Below are 15,452 nucleotides of genomic sequence, written 5' to 3' on the forward strand. Positions count from 1 at the left end.
GCAGCCCCCTCTTGTACACATATTAACTATCTACTACACTTACTCGTGTGTTTACATATTATTCACACACACACCTTTTTGTAGAAGACTAAGACGACATACTTACTCTGGCCACAGCTGCCACCTTCAACCGGGTTTCTGTTGTAACTGAACCAGGGCTCTCTTACCTTCACCAGGTGTATGGTGTATGACTGTAAGGGAGGAAGGCAGCAAAAGAAGAAATTAATATGAGGTGAGCGAGGACAAATGGATCGTCAAAATCGGGTATTAAAGAGTCCAAATCGGTTTGTGATAGTAAAAAATCGGTGTCATAAATGCATGGTCAAAAGTAGGTCATATAACACACACACACACACACACACAGCCTCGAGTCAATGACTAATGGATTGTACCTACATTAGTGTCATACCAGAATATATATATATATATATATATATATATATATATATATATATATATATATATATATATATATATATATATATATATATATATATATATATATATATATATATATATATATATATATATGTATATATATATATATAATGAGCATGCTCGCCTCGCAAGCGAGTGGACCCGGCAGGGTGAAATTATGGGCATTTTTTTTTTTTCGCTGTTTACCTCTATCTACCCAGCAGTAATTGAGAACCTGGATGATAATCGATTTGCGGATCGTGTTCCGGGGTAATGGTTAGCCAGTGCAGTTGGCGAGTTGCCCGGTCTTCTCGGACTATTAACACTGGGTCATACAACTCATTAAAACAGGGTGTGGTTGTTTTTTGGGTGACAGTTTCCACACCTTAAACTAATCCATGCCTAGGTGGTCCTAGGCGTAGGCCATCCTCGAACGCGACGAGCGATCATTATAATTAGCATTATAGTACTTGGACGTGGGTGTTTGAAATGTGTGTATATGTTTTTGGCTGACCAGTACAGTACTTGTTCTAAATTCATCGTTGAAAATTTGATGCCGTCCGTACCTGTGGACGAGGGGCACAATTATGATGTGGTATATCTCGACTTTAGCAAAGCCTTCGACAGAGTCCCCCACGAAAGACTTATTAGAAAGGTAGAAGCTCATGGCATCAAAGGTGACATCCTTAAATGGATTAGGGCGTGGTTACAGGACAGGAAACAGCGAGTGAGCATTAACGGCACTAAGTCCCATTGGAGCAACGTCACAAGTGGAGTTCCCCAAGGCTCAGTACTTGGATTATTATTTATTATATACATAAACGACATAGATATCAGCATAGACAGCAACATAAGTAAATTTGCTGATGACACTAAAATAGGACGTGTTATCAAATCTGACGAGGACTCGGCAAAACTACAGGAAGCTCTAAACAAATTTTTCGAATGGTCTGAAAAATGGCAGATGAAATTCAACGTGGACAAATGTAAAGTACTCAGTATAGGAGATGTAAACAGGGAAACCAGATACCAGATGAACATCGATGCCATAGAGATATCCGACTGCGAGAGAGATTTAGGAGTAATGATAAGTAGGAACCTTAAGCCAAGTAAACAATGTGTTTTTGCTCGTAACAAGGCGAATAAAGTACTTGGGTTCATACAAAGGAGTGTTAGTTACAAGACTAGCGAGGTCATCCTAAAACTGTATCTTGCTCTTGTGAGACCACACCTGGATTACGCAGTTCAGTTCTGGTCACCGTATTACAGAATGGATATAGAATCCTTGGAAAGAATTCAGAGGAGAATGACAAGACTAATCCCGGGCATTAGGAACCTTGAGTATAGAGACAGGTTAAAGCATCTTAATTTGCACTCCCTTGAGAGACGTAGAGCGAGGGGCGACCTGATAGAGGTGTATAAGTGGAAGGCAGGGCTAAACAAAGGGGACATTACTAAGGTACTCAAACTATCCAACCAGGAGCGAACTGTAACAATGGTTTTAAATTAGACAAATTTAGATTTAGGCGTGAAATAGGTAAACACTGGTTTGGAAACAGAGTAGTGGATGAATGGAACAAGTTACCAAATATCATCATTAACTCGAATACGCCGAACTGCTTCAAACATAGGTTGGATGCTTATATGAGCAATAGGGGTTAGGTGTAAACGGGACTGCCCAGTATGGGCCAATAGGCCCGCTGCAGTTTCCTCCATTCTTATGTTCTTATGTTCTTATTTGTGTCCGTTACCTGAGTCTACAACTGCAGTATGTAATAAGATGTACCGTATTATTATTGTTCCCTTTATATATGACGATCCATCTCTTGACTTTCCCTTCTCTACCGTCTGTTCCCATGGTCAGAGTGCCAATGAAATCCAATCCATCATCCTCCAACTTTCCAACCTCAGTCGCAACACACGTCATGCCACCGTTACTCTGGAAGTTTCCTCTAGTATTACGTCATCATCATTCACCCTTTCATTACTCGATTTATAGACTATGGCACTTCCTTCCCTCTTACGTCTCCGCATATACTGTGTCTACAACTTAAGCAATAGTGTATTAGGAAAGCCCTGTTTGGGTTATAAAAGAGCCTTTACCTCCTCCTACTACTACTAGCAGAGAAACAAATATAAATTTTTTCAGGGTTAATGTTGCGGTGGTCTCAGCTGTTGAACTTTAAGGTCATGTGTGTGTGTATGGCCTTTTACTTCAGAGGATCACTATTTCGCACCTCTGACAGACAAGCCTCGGTAGCCCAGTGTTAAATTATCTCCCTTGAGACTGGGAATAACCCAGACATTCCTGAGAAGGAAAATCTTATTTGTCACTCCCTTTACCACAGTCATTACTATTACTCCTTCCTTTCGTCATTTCCCCTTCCGTTTTTGCCCTTCTCCTGTTTACAATCTTCCACCTCCTCTGTCCCCTTTTCCTTAATGCAAGTGGTTTTGAAGGTGAACTAAGACTGTGATAAGTGATGGGAGGAGTCCGGCCGGCACTAGTAGTCGGCCTCTTACAGGCATTGCCACGCCACGGTGACTTTTTACGCCGCCACCCACACACCCTCCCTTGGCTGCCATGCGGGAGGACAAGCGATTTTGAAGATCTCTTATTAACCCAAAACAATAATTAATAATTTGTTATCCACCATTTACTATGATTTATTTATTTATTTATTTTTTACTTCAAACTACAAACTCTTGTAATAGATGTGTTTGTTGTGTTAAACTATGACAACACGCCCTGGACTAAAACATGTGAGTGTGCATGTTTTTGTATGCTTCCTTGTCAATATGCATTTATGTACCTGTGGTCGTGGTTGTACTTTAAAATCATGAGGTGCTTGCTGTGTTGTATATGTTGGGTGCTACGTGTATATGTCGTGTAGGTGAGAATATGTAAGTAGGGGGATGTAAGTGCAGTACATATTGTAGGTGGGGAAGTGTAAGTGTACCTCAGTGTAGGTGGGGAGTGTAAGTGTACTGCAGTGTAGGTGGGGATTGTAAGTGTACTGCAGTGTAGGTGGGGAAGTGTAAGTGCACTGTAGTATAGGTGGGGAAAGTGTTTATAAGTGTACTGCAGTGTAGATGGGGAAGTGCAAGTGTACTGTAGTATAGGTGGGGGAGTGATGCCTAGGTTGATCCTCTTTGTGGTAAGGTTAGGGAGGAGCCGCTACTGTTGTGTATCAAGTGAATTAATGCGGTGTACTATAAGAACATAAGAATGGAGGAAACTGCAGCGGGCATATTGGTCCATATTGGGCAGTATCATTTACACCCAACCCTTATCGAGCATATATCCATCCAACCTATGTTTGAAGCTATCCAGGGTATTCGAGTTAATGATGATGTTTGATAACTTGTTCCACTCATCCACTACTCTATTTCCAAACCAATGTTTACCAATTTTGCGCCTTAATTTAAATTTGTCTAATTTAAAGCCATTGTTTCGAGTTCGCTTCTGGTTGGATAGTTTGAGTACCTTTGTAATGTCACCTTTGTTTAGCCCTGAATTCCATTTATACACCTCGAACATATCGTCCCTCACTCTACGTCTCTGGAAGGAGTGCAAATTAAGATGCTTTAACCTGTCTCTGTACTCAAGGTTCCTAATGCCCGGGATTAGTCTTGTCATTCTCTGAATTCTTTCTAGGGATTCTATATCCATTTTGTAGTACGGTGACCAGAACTGAACTGCGCAATCCAAGTGAGGTCTCACAAGCGCAAGATATAGTTTTAGGATAACCTCGCTAGTCTTGTAACTAACACTCCTTTGTATGAACCTAAGTACTTTGTTAGTCTTGTTTCGAGCACATACACATTGTTTACTTGGTTTAAGATTCCTACTTATCATTACTCCTAAATCTTTCTCACCGTCGGATTTCTCTATAACATCGTTGTTCATTTGGGGAGGTGGTGTGTGGGTGGGGAACACGTCAATGGAGTGTTCTGCTGCACCATCAGTTATATATTCCTAAAATAGACATGCACTGCGGTCTCACGGATGGTGACACCTGTCGCTGGGCTAAAACCTGTGTATGTGTGTGTGTGTGTGTGTAATAGTATATACAGTACATATTCTAGTAGTTAAGAAGAGGGAAAGTTTACATTGGAGATTTAGAAAGAAGATGAGGAAGGAGGGGAACTGTGAGAAAATGAGGGGGGGACTCAGTGTAGGTAGGTATTCAAGGCGGTGAGGGGAGGACGTAAAAATAATGAGGAAGTGTGACGTAACAGTGTAATTTTGTACTAACTTTTGTTAATGTTGTTTGCAGGCTGGGCCCGTGTATGCAGGACCCGGCATGGGTCAAGATGAGTTCCCCGACCCAGGCTGTGTCCAAGAAACGCAAGAAGCCAGACACCAAACCCCAGTCACAAATGTAAGTGTTTGACTTCCTGTCTCTTTACGCTGGGAGTCGCGGAGGTGGATGTTTGTAAGTTGGGGATCAGCTTATGTACGAAGATTATAGTTTCACTTAATGATTTACACCAACACACAGACCTTTAGGTATACACTCGACTCACCTTGTATACTTGAATGGCTGGTTCTGATTCAGAGGTAAAGTATTCACTCTAAACCACCTGCCACCACAGGCTGAAACCTAATGACATCTAATCACGTAGTTGTGTTTTCTGGTTATATAATCACATAATATTTGCTCCTCTGCCGGTGTATTGAGGTAATAAGGCTTCTATTCCCATAATTATGTTTCGATCATCAGCAGCCTTCATCGTGATTGAAAATGACCCTTCGACTAGCATATAATCAATTTTATTCTCTGACCAGGTTAATTAGAACCGCAACCAAGGGATCTGTTTGTGGCAACTCTAAAATCTTTGGATATTATCTGATTCACCCAAGAACTGTGTCAAGTGTAGGGCAGTAGTAAGGTCAGATGTTGGTGCGCGGTCACTGGGGACACGCGAGTAAATAGTGGCCATTGTACTGGTAGAGGGGCTGACATCTCTCGCTACTGCCTCCTTACATGGCCGTTCTTACTCTGCCTGAACTGGGGATTTTTGTTTACTGCTTTTGCTTCAAATGGCATGTTGTTTTTGCTATTCTTCTTGGCTAAAATGATATTTATTGTTACTAACCTCACTTAAAATGGTATATCTTTTGTCTTCCTTAAAACTGCATTATTTATTACTTAACTTTACTAAAACGGCATTGGTTGTTGTTGTGACTCACTGAAGTGTTTTCTTATTGCATGTTGTTGATGAGAACGTTCCTCCCGTCCACGGTGTTACGTGCAGGCTCCTCCCGTCCACAGTGATACGTGCAGATTCCTCCCGTCCACAGTGATACGTGCAGGTTCCTCCCGTCCACGGTGTTACGTGCAGGTTCCTCCCGTCCACAGTGATACGTGCAGGCTCCTCCCGTCCACAGTGATACGTGCAGGTTCCTCCCGTCCACGGTGTTACGTGCAGGTTCCTCCCGTCCACGGTGTTACGTGCAGGCTCCTCCCGTCCACAGTGATACGTGCAGATTCTCCCGTCCACAGTGATACGTGCAGGTTCCTCCCGTCCACGGTGTTACGTGCAGGTTCCTCCCGTCCACGGTGTTACGTGCAGGCTCCTCCCGTCCACAGTGATACGTGCAGATTCTCCCGTCCACAGTGATACGTGCAGGTTCCTCCCGTCCACGGTGTTACGTGCAGGTTCCTCCCGTCCACGTGATACGTGGGTTCTCCCGTCCACAGTGATACGTGCAGGTTCCTGCCGTTCACAGTGATACGTGTAGGTTCCTGCCGTCCTCAGTGATACGTGCAGGTTCCTCCGTCCAGTGATACGTGCAGGTTCCTCTGACGGTGTTACGTGCAGGTTCCTGCCGTCCACAGTGATACGTGCAGGTTCCTCCGTCCACAGTGATACGTGCAGGTTCCTGCCGTTCACAGTGATACGTGTAGGTTCCTGCCGTCTTTAGTGATACGTGCAGGTTCCTCCCGTCCACAGTGATACGTGCAGGTTCCTCCCGTCCACAGTGATACGTGCAGGTTCCTCCCGTCCACAGTGATACGTGCAGTTCCTCCCGTCCACAGTGATACGTGCAGGTTCCTCCCGTCCACAGTGATACGTGCAGATTCATCCTGTCCACAGTGATACGTGCACCTGTGCATCAGTGTGTTTGAGTGTGTGTGTGTGGGGGGGGGGTTGGAAGAAGGAGAGGAGAGCGCTGATCTTTTCACTGGGATTAAGTCATTCGTAACATGGCCATCGATTGCTATGCGGTAAGAGGACTCCAACCCTGGTACTGTAGGGCTTCAGAAATCGTAACCAGTGAGCAGCACCATGCCGCAGCAGGTCCTACCTATATACACATTTTTGTAATCGAAAGGTAAGGACGATGATTCGAGTATTCAATCTGACTCACGGTGCTCCACAAGAAAGGTATCCGGGTTTCTTTTTCTTTTACTCTTCGGGTTTCCTCTTGTGTAGATTATACGGCGTTGTGAGAGGCAACAGCAGCAGCAGTAAGATTTTAGCTGTCATGAGCAGTAGTAGTAGACAGTCGTTAGGAGGAGCCGCACCAATAAGTACTTCGTGTCGATAAGAACAGGAATGATGGCGTAAGATCTTCCAGCAGGTTGTATTCCTTCCCCTGATTCTCGATAGTGACCTTTAAGTTACGACTTTTCTCCGTGATCAAAGGAGGTCTCCAGAGAGCCTCTGTAACGCCCCACGTAACCACCCTACGGGACTGAGTGGCGTCGATAACGCACTGGAACTCGAGATGCGTTATGTTATGTTTTTAACTGTTTAATAGCTCGTTAAATCCTGTTCACACAATAAGGAGGCAGGCCGCCCGCCATCTCACCACCCTGCCTGTCACCCCTCGTCAACGATTCACAGACATAGTCTGTTGGAACTTCCTGGCCCCGTCCTCTTGAGTGGTAGGTCGGGTAGCTTTCCTATCTTCCAGGAGTCTCAGTTTATTTTCAGGTTGTATTTGCGTTTTCCCCCCTTTTCCAAATTTAGATTTACCCTGACCTTGTTCGTCCGCCCTTTCGTCAGCTCGTTTCCGTGTTTCCCTCCTTCAAGAAAGTGACCAAGTTAATTCCACAAACACAACACTATCTCGATAACCTTTTTGTCTACTACCCGCTAGCCTGTCAATCCATCGTCTACACTACTCTACAGCTATAACCAGGTCAGCTCACCAAATACTCGATTTAGAGTATCTTGATGTAAACTGGCCAAGTTAGCTGTGTGTTGTGATGTAAATGTGGTTTGTTGGTGGGTTTGACCTTGGCGAGGTCGGTATCACAGCGGGGTGGTTGGTGACGTGGTGACTGCGGGTCTTCCCTTGGTTGTGTATTTGCTGTTGAGTGATACATCAATGTTGTGGTTCTCCTCCTTCTTCTTCTTCCTCCTCGTCTCTCCCTCTTCATTCCTCATTTCTATTCCTCTTCCTTATGCTCATCTGCATTAGCTACCACACATTTTTCTCATTTCATTTCTCACCCTCCTAATTTTTCTTCCTCACTCCCCCATTACTTCTCCCCTCCTGCCTTCCTCATCATCTTCTCTTTCTTAGGAGTTTGTGGCATCCCTTCGTTATTTTTCTCTCTTCTTCCTCCACCACCACCTCCTCTTCCTCCTCCTCCACCTACACTACCACCACCACCTCCTCTTACACCACCACCTCCAACATCATCACCACCTCCTCAACCATTACAACTTACACCACCACCTCCTGAACCATTACCACCTACACCACCACCTCCTGAACCATTACCACCTACACACCACCTCCTGAACCATTACCACCTACACCACCACCACCACCACTCACAACATCATCATCATCACCACCTCCTGAACCATTACCACCTACACCACCACCACCACCTCCAACATCATCATCGCCACCTCCAACATCATCATCATCGCCACCTCCAACATCATCATCACCACCTCCTGAACCATTACCACCTACACCACCACCTCCAACATCATCATCACCTCCTCTACCATTCACCACCTACACAACCACCTCCTACACCACCACCACCTCCACCATCTCCACCTCCACCACCACCACCACTTACACCACCACCTCCTCCACCATCACCACCTACACCACCACCTCCTCCACCACCCACCACCTCCACCACCCGGCCACCACCCACACCACCACCCTCCCACACCACCACCTCCCACACCACCACACCCTCCTCCTTCACCCTCCCACACCACCACCACTTCCTCCTCCTTCACCACCTCCACCACCACCATCATCATCTACACCACCACCTCCTCCACCATCACCACCTTCACCACCACCTCCTACACCACCACCTCCTCCTCTTCCTCCACCACCTCCTCCTACACCTCTACCTCCACCATCTCCACCTCCACCACTTCCTACATCACCTCCTCCTCCTCCACCACCACCACCACCACACCACATCCTCCTCCTACACCACCTCCTCCACCACCACCTCCACCACTACCACTTCCTACACCACCTCCTCCTCCACCACCACCACCACCACTTCCTACACCACATCCTCCTCCTCCAGTTTCTAGTCTTCTTTATAATTTTGGCCATTAAAGGTTTTCTTCATTTTTTCTCTTGTACATTCTTCTCTTCCTTCCCCTCCTTCTCCTTCCTTCTGGTTCTCAGTTTTTCACTCCCTCCTTCTATTTTTCTTGCATTGCCGATATATCCCTTCATAATCTTCTTTATCTCCTCTAATTCTTTTCGTGTGTGTGTGTGTGTGTGTGTGTGTGTGTGTGTGTGTGTGTGTGTGTGTGTGTGTGTGTGTGTGTGTGTGTGTGTCCCTTGTCTTATAACAAAGGAACATTTTTTTCACAGGATGTGTCAACTGTACACAAATAGAAACACACACTCTGTTATTAATAGCATCAATATGGTGAAATAACTAGGTAAGGTTTTTTTCTAGGAGGAGGAGAAGGTGGATGAGTAACAGGAGGTGGAGGAAGAAGAGTAGGAGTAGCTGGAGGAAGAGGAGTGGAAAGTGGAGGAAAAGTAGGAGGTGGAGGAGTAGGTAGATGAGGAAGAGGTGTAAGTGGTGGAGGAAGAGTATGTGGACGAGGAGGAGGAGGAGGAGTATACAAGTTTGTGGAGTCTAAGAGGTTGTAAATTTGACGAGTTGAATGTTAACATGTGACTATAATTGCCTTTCCAGCATTTGTAGGCTTGAGAAGGTCGTGACTAGTCACTTGTTGTTGTGGAGGTGCCAGTCGTGAGGCGAGTGGCGGCACTGTGCCAAAAAATAATTTTTTTTTTCTTGGTCGTTGTTGACAGGCGTCACTTTGGTTTCAGGTGATGACGTCAGAGGTTCTCCCTGTTATGACGTCACTTCCCCTAATAGTAACACAAGTGATCCTCGTGGTGCTTACGACGTCAGAGGTTTGTTTCTTCGTGTGACAACGTCACTTTTGCTTTCAATGATGATATCTGGGGTTTTTCCAGACATGACGTCACGGATTATTCCAGTCATGACTTCACTACCTTCCCAATCGTGGAATCTTAGTTCATCTGTCAATATGTCACAGATCTTCCCGCCCCATCATTGGCCCTCTAATTCATGACGTCACTGGTCCTCTCAGTCGCGATGTCACAGGGTTTCCATTCATGACGTCATCGGTCCTCCCATCAAGTGACGTCACTGATCCTCTTAGTCATGACGTAATAGGATCGTAGCCGGGCGGTGAAGCTGCCATTCACGCCTCTTACATTTATCAACTTATTTTTTATTTAATTCCTGAAGGAGAGTTAGTGTATAACTGTAACTGTACCCACCTGGTCCATGTAACACCACGTAGCAGGTGCTCGTGATACACCAACAGTTAGCGAATAACGTTCGAAAGAAGAGTAAAGCAGCTGACTGTGTGTGGTGGAGTTAGGTAAGGTGTACGATGTATGATGTGTTCAGCATTGTGAGATAAATTGTCGATAACGGTTGTTGGCAACTCAAGAGGCGGGAGACGTACCAGCCCAGCAGTGGTACCAGAACCCCGGCGCTCAGGTGGGCACCATACCTGAGTACCAGTCGTAAAGTTTGTCCACATATATATTAGTATAAGGATATTTAAGTATTAAATAGAGTGACAGTAATTCCCATGCGGCGAAATTGTTATTTAAGTTGGTCCAGGCAGTGGTACCAGATCCAGCTGTTGTGGCTTATCTTACCACCCTTGACAGTGGTACCAGATTCAGTTGCTGGGGATATAATACCAACCTCAGCAGTGATACCAGATTAAGCTGCCTACCCCTAGGGATTATCTTACCGTCCGACAGTGGTACCAAATCCAGTCGCCTCGCGGGTAATCTTACCACCCCAGCAGTGGTCCCAGAATCACATAAAAATTTTGTAAGGGGCAGAAAAATAGATAATATAACAACTTTATATAAACACGACACTGGCGGTGGCGTTCCAGGTGTTAAATTAATATGGTGGAAGTACTGGGGCTTGATACGTGTCGTCCCATGACCGTAAGTTTCTTCCTCCCGCACATTTTGACCGTGAGACAGGTGGAGCCCCTCTCTCCCAGTTGCCGGGCCTAACACTCTGGCTACTGACGGTTCTATAGGGGAAATTTTATGTAACTTCGTCGGGAGGATTGAGGAAGTTTTTGGTACTTCACATCCACGTTCAGTTACAACCTCAATGATACGAGGAAGTACAGAACAGGGTATCTGTACGTAGAACCTGTGTGTGTGTGTGTGTGTGTGTGTGTGTGTGTGTGTACCTCTATTATTAATTTTAAGCACTTTTTGAATGTTATTGTGTGTACGTGGGACGTGTTTTCAGGAAAGTCTAGAGTGGTGTGTTTACTAGCAGTGCTGTGGGGGGCCGCCGCCAGGGGGAAACCTGACAAGTGGATCTTAGTGGCGTTAGTGTGGCCGTGTGCTGAGTCCTGTTTGTCTCCACCTGCAGCGTTCTCATGGACCAGGTGTGTGTGTGAGTGTGCGCGTTTGTGTGTGTATGTGCGTGTGTGATTGTGTGTGCGCGTAAAATGCGCCAGCTCAGTGTTGCTGGAGGTTGTTGGTGCCGTGAATTGCGAAAGACATTGAGAAATCCGTATATCTTTCATCTTGATTAATGAGAGTGCTATTTTGGCTATTATTATGCACAGAGGATAGTGTGTGTGGGGGTGGGGGGGTTGAGTGTGGTTGAGTGAGTGAGTGAGTGTGTTGTTTATATATAGGTATTTGTGTATGTTCTATTTCCATGTATCTTTATGTATAAACAATAAGAAATAACAATAACCATACATTAGAGTGATTGTTGTAGGTGCAGCGCAAGTATACACTGGTACAATGGTTGTATGTGGTGCAGAAGGCGAGGTACGCCGGAGATGTCAAATGATACATGCAGTAACAATGGTTGTGAGTCATGGTTCTCACTCACGCTTGGCTGTGACAGAACCCATATTGAAAAGTAAATATGGAAGGCTACTGAGTGAGTGTGGTGGGTGCTGTGTCTCGCTGCCAGACTAGAATCTTTTCAGGTTTTCATCATTTGTTACTTTCCCAGTTTTTTGTTCTGATTGGTTTAGTTGTTGGTTTACTCACATGTGTTTTCCTGGTTTAGGTGTTCTATTCTTAACTGTCTATCCTCGTTTTTTGTATGTCTTATGACTCCGTCTCTGGACCAACGGTAAGTTTGTATGAATATGATGGTCAACAATAACTCTTGTTACAATAGATTTGTACGTTTTAATTAATAATGATGAACTGAGATCCAAGTCATAAGAACATCGCCAGCGCAATCAATCACCCACACCTGGCGCTCCCCGCCCACCCTGCAGTGACACTTTATGAAAGCTAAATAAATGAACGTTCGCCCATTTCTTTGCCAGCAGTGGAGTTAATTTATGGTAACACCTTAACACATACTTTGTTGCTAAAAGTACTCGTGTACACCACCGAGAACATCAGTTTGTTAATACATCTCGGGGAAAGGTCACGGCAGGGTTTGCTCCAGAGGGATAATTATCAGATATGGCCAGTGATATGTGCGGTCTTGGGTATGAGAGTTTGTTGACCAAACTGGAGTGGTCCACTGAAGAATTGGCGAGGGCCAAGTTAGAAATTGAGAGGGCCACGTTGGAGAACCTGAAATTAAGGAAAGAGCTGGCGAAGTTAAAAGGAGAGGCTGGACGAGTAAAGCCAGTGTCTGACGAAAAATCAAACGAGTGGAAAGTCGTGAGTAGTGGGAGGACCAAGCTGGTGGTGAAGAAGCACACGAAGGATACGACAACAACGACAACAACAGCTAAGTGTACCAACCCGTTCAGTCCCTTGATAGACGAATTGGACGTTAGTACAGTCAGGGGCAGGGATGACAAGGAAGGTATAAAAACTTTAATTGTTGGTGACTCACAGGTAAGGTACATGGACAGGGCCTTTTGTGGTAAAAACAAAAATAGGATGAGGGTGTGTTTGCCAGGAGCTGGGGTGGGGGATATAGTTGACAGGATGGACAATATCTTGTCTGGTAATGGGAACAAACCCATTATCTGCCTCAGTGCAGGAGGCAATGATATTGGCCGGTGTAGGAGCGAGGAGCTTCTCGATAAGTTCAAGGCAGCCATAGATCGTATTAGGACTAAGGGAGGGATCCCTATCATATGCGGTGTCCTGCCTAGAAGGAGAGTTGGCAGTGAATGGTTGTCAAGGGCAGTTGGTGTTAACGACCGTCTTGACAGATATTGCAAGTCAATATCAGTCCCATTCATTGACAACTGGGACAACTTCTATGGCAGAAGGGACCTTTATGCTAGGGATGGGGTGCACCTGTCTAGGGATGGAGTAGCAACCCTGGCTGGGGCTCTAGAGGGGGCAGTTCAAAAGATATCGAAGTCTTTAAACTGCTAAGAGAACATAGGGCACGGGGGTGGAGGAGACTGCAGTGGGAGCGGGTAAACAAGGCGAAAGATTACAGGGAAATAGTGTTAGGAATGATGACAAAACTAAATTAGACAGGGAGTTTAAAACTAAACGCGGTAAGGGAAGGACTCAGAACACGACTAACTTAAATGTATACTACGCGAACAGTAGAAGTATGAGAAACAAAATGGATGATATTAAGGCCTTGGTATGTACCGAAGAAATCGATATAATTGCATTCACTGAAACATGGATCAACCTAGACACACGTGAATTACCAGTCGAATACCAAATTGCAGGTTACAAACTGTTCCATACCGATAGGCAGACCAGGAAAGGAGGCGGAGTAGCAATCTATGTTAGGGATAATCTGAAGTGTGAAATAAATAAGGAAATAAAAACTGAGAGGAATACAGAAACAATTTGGATAGAATTAAGCGACGGTCGGGAAAAATTAATCACAGGGTAATATATAGACCCCCAATCTTGATAGCGTCAATGAGCGACTTATCTGGGATGAAATGCGCAGGGCTTCCATACACAACAAAGTCTGTATAGTAGGCGACTTTAACCTTGGCCAAATAGATTGGACTGTCCTTACGGGTAACTCAGAATCAGAGGATTTTCTCGAGACGATCCAGGACTGTTTCCTAAGTCAACATATAACCGAACCCACACGGGGTAATAATATACTGGATTTAGTTCTGTCGAACAGAGAAAACCTCATTAGCAATGTCGAGGTAGGGAACGAACTTGCAAACAGCGATCACAAAGAAATTCGATTCCAGTTAGATTTTCAGGGCAGACGTAAGGAAAATTCCACTAAAGTACCAGATTTCAGAAGGGCAAACTTTGACAGTTTAAAGAGGCAGCTGAGAGAGGGGGTGTCGCGCTTGGGTGAACCTGACAGATGACACCGACCTGATAACGAGATCTGAGATTGCCGAGTTCCACGACAATTTAAATATGAGTTACTTAATGCACAAAGGCAGAACATACCATACAAAAACTCAGATCAGACAACAATGACCCTAAATGGATAAATAATTATTTAAAGAACATCATTGGCCAAAGGAAGGCTATAGGTAGAAGGATAAATCGTGGCGAAATTCACCTCCGGGACTATTATAAGGTATTGGAGTAGGGTTAAAACCGAGATAAGGAAAGCAAAGAGGAATAATGAGGTAAGGATAGCAAGGAGGCGAAGACAAACCCCAAAGGATTCTACCAAATGTATCAAACTAAAACACGAGAAAAGATTGGACCAATACAGTCAGATACCGGCGAGCTCACTGATAACGACGGAGAAATGAGCAATAATTTGAATAAATATTTTTCAACAGTTTTCACCACCGAAAATTTAAACATGATACCCGAGGCACCGACTCTATTCAGAGATAGTGAAGAAACAAATTAAGCGAGATAGTAGTGACTAGTAACGATGTTAGTAAGCAAATAGACAAACTAAAGCCTAATAAGTCACCTGGTCCCGATGAGATATTTGCCAGAGTATTAAAGGAATGTAAGGAAGAGCTTAGTATGCCCTTAGCAAAGTTGTTTAACATGTCCTTAAAAACAGGTGTAGTACCAGAATCCTGGAGGATAGCGAATGTAATACCGATTTTCAAGAAGGGGATAGATCACTATCCTCTAACTACCGCCCAATCAGTCTAACATCAATAGTAGGCAAATTACTGGAAGCAATCATTTCAAACTCTATTCGAAATCACCTGGAGAAGCACCCATTGATCAATGATTCCCAGCATGGCTTCACAAGCGGACGTTCTTGCCTAACTAATCTATTAACATTCTTTTCATCAATTTTCGAATCAGTGGACGAGGGGCACAATTATGATGTGGTATATCTCGACTTTAGCAAAGCCTTCGACAGAGTCCCCCACGAAAGACTAATTAGAAAGGTAGAAGCTCATGGCATCAAAGGTGACATCCTTAAATGGATTAGGGCGTGGTTACAGGACAGGAAACAGCGAGTGAGCATTAATGGCACTAAGTCCCATTGGAGCAACGTCACAAGTGGAGTTCCCCAAGGCTCAGTACTTGGACCATTATTATTTATTATATACATAAACGACATAGATATCGGCATAGACAGCAACACAAGTAAATTTGCTGATGACACTAAAATAGGACGTGTTATCAAATC

The 15,452-nt window shown here is 44.6% G+C and overlaps 1 protein-coding gene across 2 annotated transcripts in view; it reads left to right on the forward strand.

Annotated features, from left to right (window-relative positions):
• The window catches only part of LOC121871777 (nuclear receptor coactivator 2-like), a 202,352-nt gene that overhangs the window by 6,651 nt on the left and 180,249 nt on the right, over positions 1-15,452 (forward strand). For both annotated transcript variants that reach the window (XM_042374248.1, XM_042374249.1), the window contains exon 2: positions 4,698-4,802. In XM_042374248.1, the coding sequence (XP_042230182.1) occupies positions 4,698-4,802 (105 nt within the window). The remainder of the gene's footprint in view (positions 1-4,697; positions 4,803-15,452) is intronic.

The sequence above is a fragment of the Homarus americanus genome, unplaced genomic scaffold, assembly GCF_018991925.1.
Source record: "Homarus americanus isolate GMGI-L3 unplaced genomic scaffold, GMGI_Hamer_2.0 scaffold39675, whole genome shotgun sequence".
NCBI lineage: Eukaryota > Metazoa > Arthropoda > Malacostraca > Decapoda > Nephropidae > Homarus > Homarus americanus.